Source organism: Ursus americanus, chromosome 23 (assembly GCF_024610735.1).
Source record: "Ursus americanus isolate L20-20 chromosome 23, mUrsAme1.1.p, whole genome shotgun sequence".
NCBI lineage: Eukaryota > Metazoa > Chordata > Mammalia > Carnivora > Ursidae > Ursus > Ursus americanus.
The window spans coordinates 38,744,462-38,757,512 of NC_142149.1; the positions used below are offsets into that span (position 1 = coordinate 38,744,462).

Consider the following 13,051-nt stretch of genomic DNA (forward strand, 5'->3'; position numbering starts at 1 on the left):
TAATTTTAATTGAGAAATAAATGAGTACCTTAAAAACAAGGAAAACATTTTAGAATACTAAATTTTAAAAACTATTTACATAAGCCTACAATTCAAAAGGCCCCCCCGACAATGGCAGATTTGAGTATAAACACTACATATTTTCAACTGCCCCGAAAAATAATTTCCATAAAGGAACAAACTTCCCTAATTACTCTACCAATTAAAACTTACATTTAATATAAATATCATATAAAATATACTTACATAATTTTATAACAGTAAGTATAAATTTAATAAATTAAAATACGTAAAAATATAATTTAAAAATATCTAACGTAAGTATTAATATGGAGGACAAAAAATTGTTAGGGTCTCTACTCATTTAAGGGTCTCTACTTCCTCTATTTTGCCTGAGAAACACTGAAGTAATCTATAAAAACAAAAGGCACGTTCACCATTATCCCCAAAGAGGGAAGGCCTTCTGATAGTTCAACATAACATGCCACAGTGCTGTCTGAGACTCCACGCTTCCAAGTAGGTCATCCACGGGAAACAATTCATTACTATACAACAAATTACCTGATGTATCCAGGCTAAAAATTTCTTTGTCTTTTCATCACATCTTTTGAACATCTAGTTCTAAATGACAGCAAATTCCTAATATTCATGAAGCAGAAGTAACATTTTTTGGTTCTAATTACCATCCTACCAGCCATATGGGCTGTTCTTCTTGATAACAAACACCCCGCGTTTCAAGTTGTAAAGGGACCTGCTCCTCATTTTTATCTGCTGCTTCTTATGAAGCCTTGTTGGCTCTCCCTAAATTAGAATATACAGGGATGAGGAGGGTGACTATGGAGTTACAATTTTTTAATGGGCAACTTTAGCAATTGGGGCAATAGCTGCGTACCGCGCCAAAGGAAAATTTCATTGACCATATGCAGACTATATGGGCAGAAGAACAAATGTTATACAGTCTCTCCCTCCCCTTTGAACTGGATAAACCCTAGTGGCCGGTACCAGAGGAACAAAAGACAGGTCTTAATACACATGTGAGAAGGATATCGAATAGCCTCCCGCGAAACAGAAGAGACTCTAGACGATGCTTCAACATTCTTGGTCACAAACTATCACCCAGGTACTGAACACAGAATAACTGAAACTGGAGGAGTTTAATCTTCAAGTATCACTTAACAAAGACCAGAATGGAAAGCAATATGGCTTTAAGGGATTGCAGAAAGTCCTTTCCTAATGTAAATGCTAGCTTATTACTGAAGTTTCTTTCTTATTCCTATCTTATGCCTGAAGAATCTTTCCCAATCCCACTAAGATGACCTCTGGTGTTTCAAGGAGAACTGAGCTCTTTTGGCAAGGAATATAACTGCTGGCGGCCAAGACCTGGAATAGATGTGACACCATCGTTAGAAGTCACTGGTCTACTTAATTACCAGAACACAGGAGTCTCCCAGGAAAAACCAAGCTAAAGACCTCGAACAAGACACTGGACAAACACTGCCCTCAAATGCTAACAATAACCACACATCAGATTGGATTTAAGAAAGGAGAATGGTCAAATGTTTATGACTAAGAGGAGTGGTTTGGAAAACAAGGAAAGACTAAATAAATGGAACTAACTTGAACTCATTCATTCTTTCAAAAACTATGGATGACCTGGGGCACCCAGGTGGCTCAGTGGGTTAAGTGTCCCACTCTTGATTTCGGCTCAGGTCATAATCTCAGGGTCGTGAGATCAAGCCCCGCATCCAGCTCTGCACTGAGCATGGAGCCTGCTTGGGATTCTCTCTCTCCCTCTCCCTCTCCCTCTGCCTCTGCACTGGGGATCTAGCTTAACTACGAACAACTACTGCTGACCAGATGCCTTACTGATGACATAGTCTATTAATACATAATTTGTATGTTATACGTATTATATACTGTATTCTTACAATAAAGTAAGCTGGAGAAAAGAAAGTGTTATTAAGAAAATCAGAAGGAAAATACATTCACAATACTGTACTGTAAAAAATCCCCATATAAATGAACCCACAGAGTTCAAACCCATGTTGTTCAAGGGTCAACTGTATCTGAGTGCCTACTTTGTGCCAGGCCTACTCTAGGCACTGGGGATATAGCAATGAACACCACAAAGCCTCTGCCCTCATGAAGCTTACTTTCTAGCCCAAAAAACAAGGGAACAAATATGCAGGGAAGAACTGCCCGAGTCAGGGACTTCTTGCTGAGAAAGCAGAAGAGAGCAGTACAAGAGTGAAGCAAGGGCCAGACTGTGACAAACTTTGCAGGCCTGTATTAAAAAGTTTGGACTTTATTCTAAGTCAAAATAGAAGTCATCAAAGAATTTTAAAAATGGGTAACAGGATCTGAGATATTTTTTAAAGATGACTCTGCCTGCTACATAGAGAACAAACAATTAGAAGCAGTAAGACCAGTTAAGGAGAGATACTACAAAAGGCTAGGCCACAGCCAATCGAAGCCTGAGCTAGTTTGAACTTCAGTGATTAATCACTTAGATATCAATATGTCTTACTCAATAGTAATAGCGACCAGATTCATTTAAAAAGAGGATAACGGTTCCATTTTCTTAATGATTTTGACGAGCAAAAACAAACATATCTCAATTTAAAAACAAGACTTAACTAAAACTAAATCTTGTGTACTTTTAATGTAGCTACATGGTTTAGATAAAAGGCCATTAATGTTCATGCTAATTTTATTGCAACAAGGACATTTGTTAAGCATAGTAATGCAAATCTAGTTAAATACAAATTCTGGCCAAAGAATCTGACCATGAAAAATCATAACCTGAAAGACTAAGTTTTGTGTGGTTGCTATTTTTAATGATTTAAACAATTTTGTTTAAAGAATGGCAACTGACTTTTAACGTGGCCTGAATGGTCCTCATTATGCTCAATATTATTAAGATAAGGTGCAGATAAAACACTTGGCTTTCTCTGCAAATAAATACCTTAAAATTTATAGACAATCTAACTTCTTTGATCTGAGAACTAAAGAGACAGTAAGCGATTAGGTAGCATTTAAGCCTGGATGGATCAGAATCCAGACTCTGGATGGGCCAAGAGAAGATCCATTTCACCTCCAGAGTACAGCATAGGTTTGGCCAACAGAATGTTGAAACCATTCACAACTTTTTGGGAGCTTCAATGAATGAAGCTGCTGCTGTGTGGTTCAGGGACAGTAATAGCAATAAAACGTACTGAAGTGATAGAGAGAAGGAACAGACTTCACAACAATACCACAGATGATGCTCCCTTTTTCTTTCTTTTGTTTTTTTTTTTTTTTTGCTTTTCCCATTCTCCTTAACCATCTTAAAATGACAACTAAATTACTACCACTTTTACCTTAAAAAGTAGGTTTCCCGATAAATCCATGTGTTAGACCAATTTATTTTAATTTATTTATTTGTTAAAAAAGCCTTGGTCACATTTATGTTTACCCAGCATTTAAAGTTGTACGGCTAGCTAGGCTAATAGCTGTCAAATATTTACATTAAATCTTGCAATGCTTCAAACATTTTCCCCCCAAAATACCAGCTTTTAATTTAACTAATTAAAATTACATATTTCATGTTAAGTATAATTCTCATATTTTTAAATGTGAAAAAAATTATCTTTATGGTAACTGGCCTAAAGTTTTTGGTACACATCTTTTCAAGAAAAATGTCTTCCTTAAAAACTAAGCCTTCCTTTTAGGTTAGGTTCTCCCTGTGATCAAAAACTCATGCATGCACACTTTTCTCAACTCTCCTATTTGCTTTCACATCTGCAGAACATGGTTTTTATTTTTATTTTTTTTCATAATAATATTTTTATTATGTTAGTCACCATACAGTACATCCCTGGTTTTTGATGCAAAGTTCGATGATTCATTAGTTGCGTGTAACACCCAGTGCACCATGCAATACGTGCCCTCCTTACTACCCATCACCGGCCTATCCCATTCCCACACCCCCCTCCCCTCTGAAGCCCTCAGTTTGTTTCTCAGAGTCCATAGTCTCTCATGCTTCGGTTTTTATTTTTCTAACAAATTTTGAGTTCTTTTATGTATTTCTAAATAATACTGTTAACATTTTAATTTAAATGCCCTAAGGCTGAACAATATATCTTACATATATATATATATAGCATTTCTATTTAGGTGTTTTACAGACTAATTACATGTAATTGCTTATTATATTCAAAAGTAAAACAAAAACATAGGATTTTTGCTTTTAGAAAATTAGTATTACAATTACTGTACTATAAAACTATTATACGACACAGTTAAGGACAGCTTTTTAAGTGGCTCATCTACTCACTTTCCCTACCTTATTCCAAATGCATCAGGTATGAATCATATGTTAAGTAACACCTTCCTGAACTTTGTCAAGGAAATCCATGCAAAATACAGATGAAGATATAGTTATAAATAAAGACTAAAATTCACAACTGCAAACCAAAAAATAAACTGTGTCAGGCCAAGCTTACTTCCAAATTCTCATTCTAAAGACTTCTCCAAACAGCAGGTGAACAGAGATTTCAATGAATATCAAAGAACACTACAGAAGAGGGTAAAAATGTATTAGCCTTCTTCCTTGGGAGTGCATCACAGCGACCTAGAGGGGCTACTCGAGGATGAAATGGGGTTTGAAACAGAATGCTTCGAAACATCAATGACAGAGCATTAACTAATGTACAAGCAATTCAGTCCTCCCAGCCCACTTTCCTATTTTAGTCCTACCAAATGAGTCATGTAACTAGCCAAGTGATATCAAGAAGTCCCTGTTGTTTTGTTCCCAAGTCAGTGACCAGAAGGCATTTCTCCTTTATTACATCTTCAAAGGGTGAAATCTAAGAATTTCTAGGGGGTCTTATATGCATGTGTCAGTTTGGGTCTCCTGTGTGCCTGTTATTTATAAATTAATTACCAAGCAGCTATGGAATAAATAATGCTTGTGGGGGGGATTAGGCTTTTTGGTGACAATAATTCTCTCAACTAAAGGACCCTCCCCAGATAATTATGCATTCATTGAGCACTTGTATAACTTGAAGTTGAGAGTAAATTTTTGAGGAAATATCGAGGGTATCAGGAGTTATTTCAATGCAAAGTGCAACTAACGCCAAAAACGCTCCACACCTTGAAGTAAATGGCTAGAGGGTGGGAAGACTGCGAGCACCAAAAAAAAAAAAAAAAAAAGGCAGAACCCTGACCTTGCCGGCAAGTCGAACAGTTCTGCACCCCTCCCCCTAGCTTCCCCGGGAGCAGGTTCACGCCATCCCAATTGGTCAGTCGGCCTGTTCCAGCACCTGCCTGGCAGTGACAAGCGAATCTCCACGGAAGACAAGAGGGTCTGAAAAGGAAGCGGCCTCGGAAACGCTTTGAGGCCCAGGAGGAAAGGATTCCAGCGGAAAAGGAGGAGATGAGGCCGGCGGTCAGAGGCTCATGGGGAAAAGGCATGCGAGGACGACTGGGGGTCAGGGGCGGGAGGTGTTAGGAGGGCCCAGGTGAGGTGAGAGGCTGAGGGCCGCCTGCGGGCCGCGGGAAGGGGAGAGCTACGGGGCTGGGAGGCCCGAGGGCGCGGAGCGGGGCGAGCAGGCCCGGGGCGGCAGGGGATGCGGTGGCCCTGGCGCGCGGACTCACGTTCTCCCACCAGCAGGATCCGCACGTCTTTCTTCATGTCGGCGGCTCGCAGGGGCCGGGCTCGGCCCGCACGCATGGAGCGGACACCTCTCGCCGGGAGCGCCCACCCCGCGGCGCCGCTCTCCCCGCGCTGCCGGCACCGCCTGCCAGCCTCCCCCGCCGCCCCGCCCGATGCTCGGCTGGGGCCCGCCGCGCCGCCTCCTCGGCTGCTTCCCCGCTCGGGAGCCGGGACAGCTCCAGCTCCGCCTCCTCCGGCTCCGCGGGCGGCAGCGGCGGCGGGGCCGACGGGGCGCCGCGAGGGACAAGCGCTTTCGGAACGCGAACGCTTTCTGGGCCTGAGCGGCGCCCCCCGCGTCCAGCCGGCCGCAGCGCAGGGCCGTGGAGCCTCGCCCACCCTCCTCCCTGCCCCGGGGGCCGCGGATACGCCCGCGGCTGGAAATTTGAGTGGCAGATCCGCTAGTCTGACCCTATTTATTTTGCAGAATTGGGGCAGGAGAAGGTACTTGTCCAAGGTCACATAGCTAGTTTGGCAGTGACTCAGGACGGGAATATTAGCACCAGACTATAATCTCCAGGAGGGCAGCGACCTGCCTACCTGGTTTTCAGTAGCATCCATATTTCATTGGACGTAGCCTTCAGAAAATGCTTGATTGACGAAGGGGTGACTGGCTCCCGGGATAGAGCCTTTTTCACTACCCAAAGCCACCAACCCTTGCTACTTTTTGTCTGCGATGCTTACAAAATACAGTGCTAAATAATGACATTCTTTTTTACCTTGTCCTTGTAAACAGATCCATTTCTTTGTAGCAAACTAAATGACTTTCCACTGCCCTAAGCCAAACTTAGTTTCTAAACCAAACTAAGCCACTTCCTTGGTTTCCTTTGAGCAGGTCTTCTGATACTTACCTTTAGTTAGGCTTACTGAACATAATGCTAGACACGTAGATGACACTGGATAATAAACTATTACTCATTTTTCTAAAGTTACCTTATTTCCTCCCGGCCCTCTCTATCTGGAGGAACTTGTTGCTACATCCTGAATGGTAGACCAGTGCTTGGCACACACTGGGAGAGAGAGAGAGGAATAGAGAGATAGAATTAATGAGGCAGTACTGTCTGCATAATGTGCCCTTTTTTCTATCTTAAATATTACATAGTAAGTTTTTAGAGGAAATAAAGTGTGCATAATACAATTCCCCTTTGTCCTAGAAGAAGCCATGGGGTGTTGGTGTAGCAGTAAGAGCTGCTGACATATTGCAGGGGATTGAATCCAGAGTCCGTTACCTAATTAGATACGTGATCCTGAGTAAGTGCTTTTACTTCTCCGACCTGTCCATTCTGTACCACGGCGATGATGATAACAACACTTACCTCTTCAGGTGGTTTTGAAGAATAAGCAAGGTAATACATGTCAAACATTTGATACAGTGCCAGACTCGGTACTTGCTCTGTTGATCTCAGCTACCATTGTTAAAGCAAAGTGCACTGAAAAGTTTTAAGCCACAGGTTTTGAGGCAAATACACTGTTACCCTTACAACAGTATTTTGCCTCTTAGTATAATGATGTCCCTAAGGAGCATAGGAGAGGAAGCCCTTCCCAAAAACACTTTGTGATATAAAGAGGGAGATAGGAGGCGCAGTCGTTGGGCGTCTGCCTTCGGCTCAGGGTGTGATCCCGGAGCCCCACGTCAGGCTCCTCTCCTGGGAGCCTGCTTCTTCCCCTCCCACTCCCCCTGCTTGTGTTCCCTCTCTTGCTGGCTGTCTCTCTCTGTCAAATAAATAGATAAAATCTTTAAAAAAAAAAAAAAAAGAGGGAGATAGGAGAGATACACTCGCTGGGAGATAATGAAGTCCTATTCGAGGAGGGATGCAAAGAAGATGGATAGAAATGTGAAATTCAGGTGTCTTGATAACCAGATCTTTCAGGGAAAATGATTCCTCTGAATTTTAGTATTACACGATGGTTGAGTTGAAAAGACCCCTACAGAGCACCTATTCCAATCTCATTACCCTATAGGTTAAAGCAAGACCAGAGACAGGCGCCTGGGTGGCACAGCGGTTAAGCGTCTGCCTTCGGCTCAGGGCGTGATCCCAGCGTTATGGGATCGAGCCCCACATCAGGCTCCTCTGCTATGAGCCTGCTTCTTCCTCTCCCACTCTCCCTGCTTGTGTTCCCTCTCTCGCTGGCTGTCTCTATCTCTGTTGAATAAATAAATAAAATCTTTAAAAAAAAAAAAAAAAAAAAAGCAAGACCAGAGAGATACTGTGACTTGCCAAAGGCAGGGCAGCTGAGACTGAGCCCGGGCTCTGCCATCCTTGGTGTGTGACCCTGGGCAAGTCACATCACCTGTTGCCTCAGTTTCCTCTCTGCCAGATGAAGACTATCGTCTCTTCCCAGGCTCCTACCTTATGGAATTGTTTGGAGGATCTCATGAAATAATGTATGTGAAAAAAACTTTTTCTTAAAAAAATAAATATTAGACCACAAAGGACAAAGGCCCTTTACAGAGGGGCAAATTCTTTAATGCCCTAAACCCTTTGTAGAGAAGCTTGATCCCAGGAGCGCTGCAACAGCATCGCCAGCTGATGACAGTGTTAATTCTGAGTGACTTCTCCAGAAGTATGAAAAGAGACAAGGCCTTCACCGTGTTGTACATGTGTGCTGGGCAATAACTTTGGCATTTCTATTAACTGAAATGTCTGGAAGGCAGGGGACTAAGAAGAGTTTATTTGGCAGGGGAACATCACAGAGTTAATACTGGGAACTCCTTTGTAAGTAAAACCTACTTAAAAACCCAGACTCGGGGCACCTGGGTGGCTCAGTTGGTTGAGCATCTGCCTTTGGCTTGAGTCATGATCCCAGAATCCTGGGATCAAGCCCCACATCGGGCTCCCTGCTCAATGGGGAGCCTGCTTCTCCCTCTCCCTCTGCCATTCCCCCCGCTTAGGCTCTCTCGCTCTCTTTCCGTCAGATAAATAAATAAAATCTTTAAAAAAAAATAAAAATCCTGGGGCGCCTGGGTGGCTCAGTTGGTTAAACGTCTGCCTTCAGCTCAGGTCATGATCCTGGAGTCCCAGAATCAAGCCCCGCCTTGGGCTCCCTGCTCAGCAGAGAGTTTGCTTCTCCCTCTCTCTCTGCCCCTCGCCCTCCTCCAGTCTGCTTCTCCCTCTGCTCCTTACCCCACTTGTGCTCTCTCTTAATATAAATAAAATCTTTAAAAAAATAAAAATAAAAATCCAGACTCAAGGCCTGCGGAAAAGAGACAACCAACAACCACTTTCAGTAGGCAACAACTAATGGTTAGGTACAAACGGAGATCAACACTCATGAAAGTGGGGGAGAAGTTGTCTGGGTCTCCAATGTAAGTTTCTTCTTACATCCCCTCTCCAACTCCTGATCAGCTATAATTCTGGCGCTTTGGCCCCCTGCACTCCCGTGATATGCCCTTCTCATGATATTAACAGGCATCCATCAGGGGTCACTGCGAAGATCACCTGGAGACAGCATAGTTCAGGGGTTAAGAGTAGGGACTCTGGAGTCCACCTGCCTAGGTCTGAACCTCAGCTTTACCAGTTACTAGCTGTGCACCATCAAGCAAATTGCTTAACTTCTCTGTGCCTCATCGGCTAAATGGTAACAACACCTCATGCAATTGTAATGAAGATTAAATGTGTTACCATAGTAGGAAAACAGAATAGTGCATGGTACATGGTCAGTGATTTACAAATGTTGAATAAAGTAAATTGTGAGGAAAGTGACTCCCATACACCTCTCTGGCCTTGGTATAGAGGCACATGATGACACATTGCAGCAAAACAGAAGCCAGGGAACAGAGTTGTTGGCAGTGGAATTTACTGTTGGGATATTACAGATTGATTACTGTATATTAAGTATATTGGATAAAGCCAAGAGGACAGATTGGAATCTAGAAGGCACTGATGGAATTTTCCTCCAGAACACTGCTAGGAAGGAGCTCTACCATCACAAGACAAATTTCTTGCCTCCTCAGCTGTGCAGGGGACATAGGGAGGTCTGAACAAAGTACTTTGGCCAGGAGATAACAGGATCCAACTTTTATGTCTGTCAAAGGAGGAACTTGCCACACAGCCTCTCTCCGCATCTCCAGGACAGTGGAACACCCAGGGCCAGTGGGCAGAAGATGACTGACATTGGGTGGAACAAGAGGCTGGCCTCTGATTGGTGAGTTAGCCATAGTCCTGGGCAGGAGGCCAAGTCAGATTCGGGCTGGCATTGGTCCCGATCCTCAGATCCTTCTATCTTTGGCCTCTCAAGTTAAACCCAAAGTAGCATCCATCATCCACCCATTCTTCACTTTAGTCTCCCATTCCTTCCAGGAAGACTTCTTCCTTTTCCTGTCAAGCCTGCTCTGGTACAGCAGAAAAGTCCAATGCCTTGATACAGAGTAAATGCTTTATCTTGCCTTTTAATGTGCTTGTTCCTGGTTCATTGTTCAAACACCCATGTCCTCTGCACAGTCACACGGATGGGTCTCTAGAGGACATGGATTCCATTTGCTTGATTAGGCTGGAAGGAATGTCACTCAGCACAATTACTTATTAAAAGGCATTTGAAAACTAACCACGTTGAAAGGCAATTCTTCCACAGAGTTGTGGAATCACTATGTTGCACACGTGAAACTAATGTAACATTCTGTGTCATCCAGGTGCCCCTGTTCACTGCATTTTTTAATTTGGAATGCATTTGCTGACATGCATCATCTTTCCAAGGGCAAATCACTTAGCCTGCATTTAATGTAACTTTTGATCACTGCAAAGACATTAACATTTTTGCTAACTTACTATAAATATCAACCAGTGATTCTCAGAAATTTTTAGGCCACAGGCTATTTCTGCAAAACAAATTCCACAGAATAGTAAATTTATAATTTCTGTTTATTTCTGCAAAGAAATCACATTAAATATATTCCAAGAAAATAATTCAAAAGAAGAAAAATATATATACATATACATATACACATTCTTAGAGGAACATTACGCAACAGTTCAAAATGGAAAAGCATACAATTATAGGGGAATAAATTAAGTATGGCATAAAATTATTGGAACTTTTGCAGTCATTATGGGGCACCTGGCTGGCTCAGTTGGTAGAGCATGTGACTCTTGATCTCAGGGTCATGAGTTCAAGCCCCACATTGGGTATAGAGAGTACTTAAAAATAAATAAATACATTGGAGAACTTTGCAGTCATTAAACCTAATGAGCATTAAAGATATGGAGGGGTGCCTGGGTGGCATAGTTGGTTAAGCGTCTGACTTTGGCTTGGGTCATGATCTCGGGGTCTTGGGATCGAGCCCTGTGTCAGGCTCCCTGCTCAGTGGGGAGTCTGCTTGTCTCTCTCTCTCTCCCTCAGTCCCCCTTCTGCTCCCCCCACCACTCCCTTTCAAATAAATAAAATCTTTAAAAAAAAGATGGAAAAGTGTTTACAAAATAAGTGAAAAAATAAAAATATAAAACCACATATATAATTAGAGCTATATAAAAATGAAGTATGATATATTCATTTATGCACCGTTTACATTCTATGCTTTTGTAGCTTTGAACTTTTACAAGAATGTACACGTGTTCGTCGGGTAATTAAAAACTAATGGGAGTACATAAGTATTAGATGAGAGTACAAAGAAAGGAAAAATGTATTAAAGATTATGAATTAATTTTTAGTACAACCATCTTTTATAAAATGTCAAAGTTAATTTAATAATTATATCTTTTAAATAAAATTAATAGAAATATTTAGGGGCGCCTGGGTGGCTCAGTCGGTTGGGCATCTGCCTTTGGCTCAGGTCATGATCCCAGGGGTCTGGGATCAAGCCCCACGTTGAGCTCCTTGCTCAACAGGGAGCCTGCTTCTCCCTCTGCCTGCCGCTCCCCCCGCTTGTGCTCTCTCTCTCTCTCTCTCTCTGACAAACAAAAAAATAAAAAATTTTTTAAAAAGAAATATTTAGAAGAATAGCAATGCTTCGAGACACTAATATAGGATATCGTGCTTATTAAGCCATTTAACAAGTATTTACTGTCCCCACCACGTGTGAGGCTCTGTGCTCAGTGTTAGGGGCACAGTGATCAACAACACAGATTTATTACGGGAGGCCAGTGTGGACAAAGCAGTTCATCTTTAGGCACCCATCTTATCACCAGAATCCTCCAAATCATTCTCTATGTACCCAAACCTTTCAAAAACCTTCCACAAAAGGTGGCATCTCATAATCTAAATCTTTACCTCCCCTAGCCCAAACCAGCGGACCGTGTGACTGTGTCACATTCCTCTGGTAGTCTGCTCTTTGTACAGGGCTGTGTTAACAGATGACCCCCAGGCAACACCATGCCTTCACCCAGCAAAAATGCAAATATCCCCGGAGAGCTCCTACGAAAAAAATACCATGGTTTTAGCCCAAGGGGCCTTCCTGATGGCTCCCAGTATTAGTGGGTCTGCTTTGATCTGATCTCAACATGTTGTGCACCGTTTTCAACAGAGACCTCCCTCCGGACAAGGGGGAGGACACCCCAGGCAAAGTAGACCAGATACGACACAAAGCAAGGTGGCTGGGGTGGAGGGTGTATGGGGAAGGATGACAGGAAATGGGGCTAGAGGCAGGGAAGAGTAGAGGTAGGAAGTGCAATTTTCTGCTGGAGGCACTGGGGAGCCCTGGGGAGTTTTAAGTGGAGAAGCAACATCTGATTTGTGTTCGGGGAAGCTCACGGTAGCAGAATGAGAACAGACGGCAAGGGGGTTCTGACTAGAGGCGAGGGGCTCAAATTACAATAATGTGGCAGAGAAGTGATTAGAACGTGCACCAGAATAGATGCAGAGGGAAGCCGAGGGGGCCGGGATTGGCATGATTTGAGAAGGCAGAATCCAGTGTCACAACATGGTGATTAATTGTGCAAGAGGTGGTGAAGAAAAAATCCGCTGGTAACTCCAAGACACTGTGTCCCGACCAAAGGCGGAAGGCTTTCTCCCCAGGACATATTCATTTTGAAAAATAAAGCTGAAAAGATTTCATTGAGCAGGGAAGAAAGTCTTCCATCGTGCACCAGCCCAGTCTCTTAGAACCATGTTACCCTAAGCGGTGGAACGAGGTAATCGGAGATGGTGCAGGGACATTTGAAATGGTGACCTCTGTAGCCAGAATGTTTTTCCCTTTTCTATTACGTTTCTATCCTATTTAAGTGACGGTGAAAGCCTCAGTAAGTCTACAGCACCTGATAATCTCCTTTAGCTTGCTCATGCATGCACACGCATGTGCACGAGAGAGAGAGAGAACGCACGCAAGTACGTTCACACTCCCCTTGCTTGTGTTCCCTCTCTCGCTGTCTCTGTCAAATAAATAAATAAATAAAATCTTTAAAAAAAATTTTTTTAAAGATTTTATTT

The 13,051-nt window shown here is 42.8% G+C and overlaps 1 protein-coding gene across 9 annotated transcripts in view; it reads right to left on the reverse strand.

Annotated features, from left to right (window-relative positions):
• The window catches only part of RHOT1 (ras homolog family member T1), a 67,689-nt gene extending 61,818 nt beyond the window's left edge, over positions 1-5,871 (reverse strand). For 3 of the 9 annotated variants that reach the window (XR_015721351.1, XR_015721352.1, XM_045773134.2), the window contains exon 1: positions 5,638-5,868. Coding sequence is in view for 6 of the 9 variants with exons in the window: in XM_045773134.2 (XP_045629090.1) it covers positions 5,638-5,713 (76 nt within the window). In the remaining 3 variants the exon portion in view is untranslated. Of the gene's footprint in view, positions 1-4,484; positions 4,556-5,637 lie in introns of all 9 variants that reach the window. The other 6 variants (XM_087854621.1, XM_045773131.2, XM_045773133.2 and 3 more) reach the window with 5 other exon arrangements.
• Between the last annotated feature and the right edge of the window lie 7,180 nt (positions 5,872-13,051).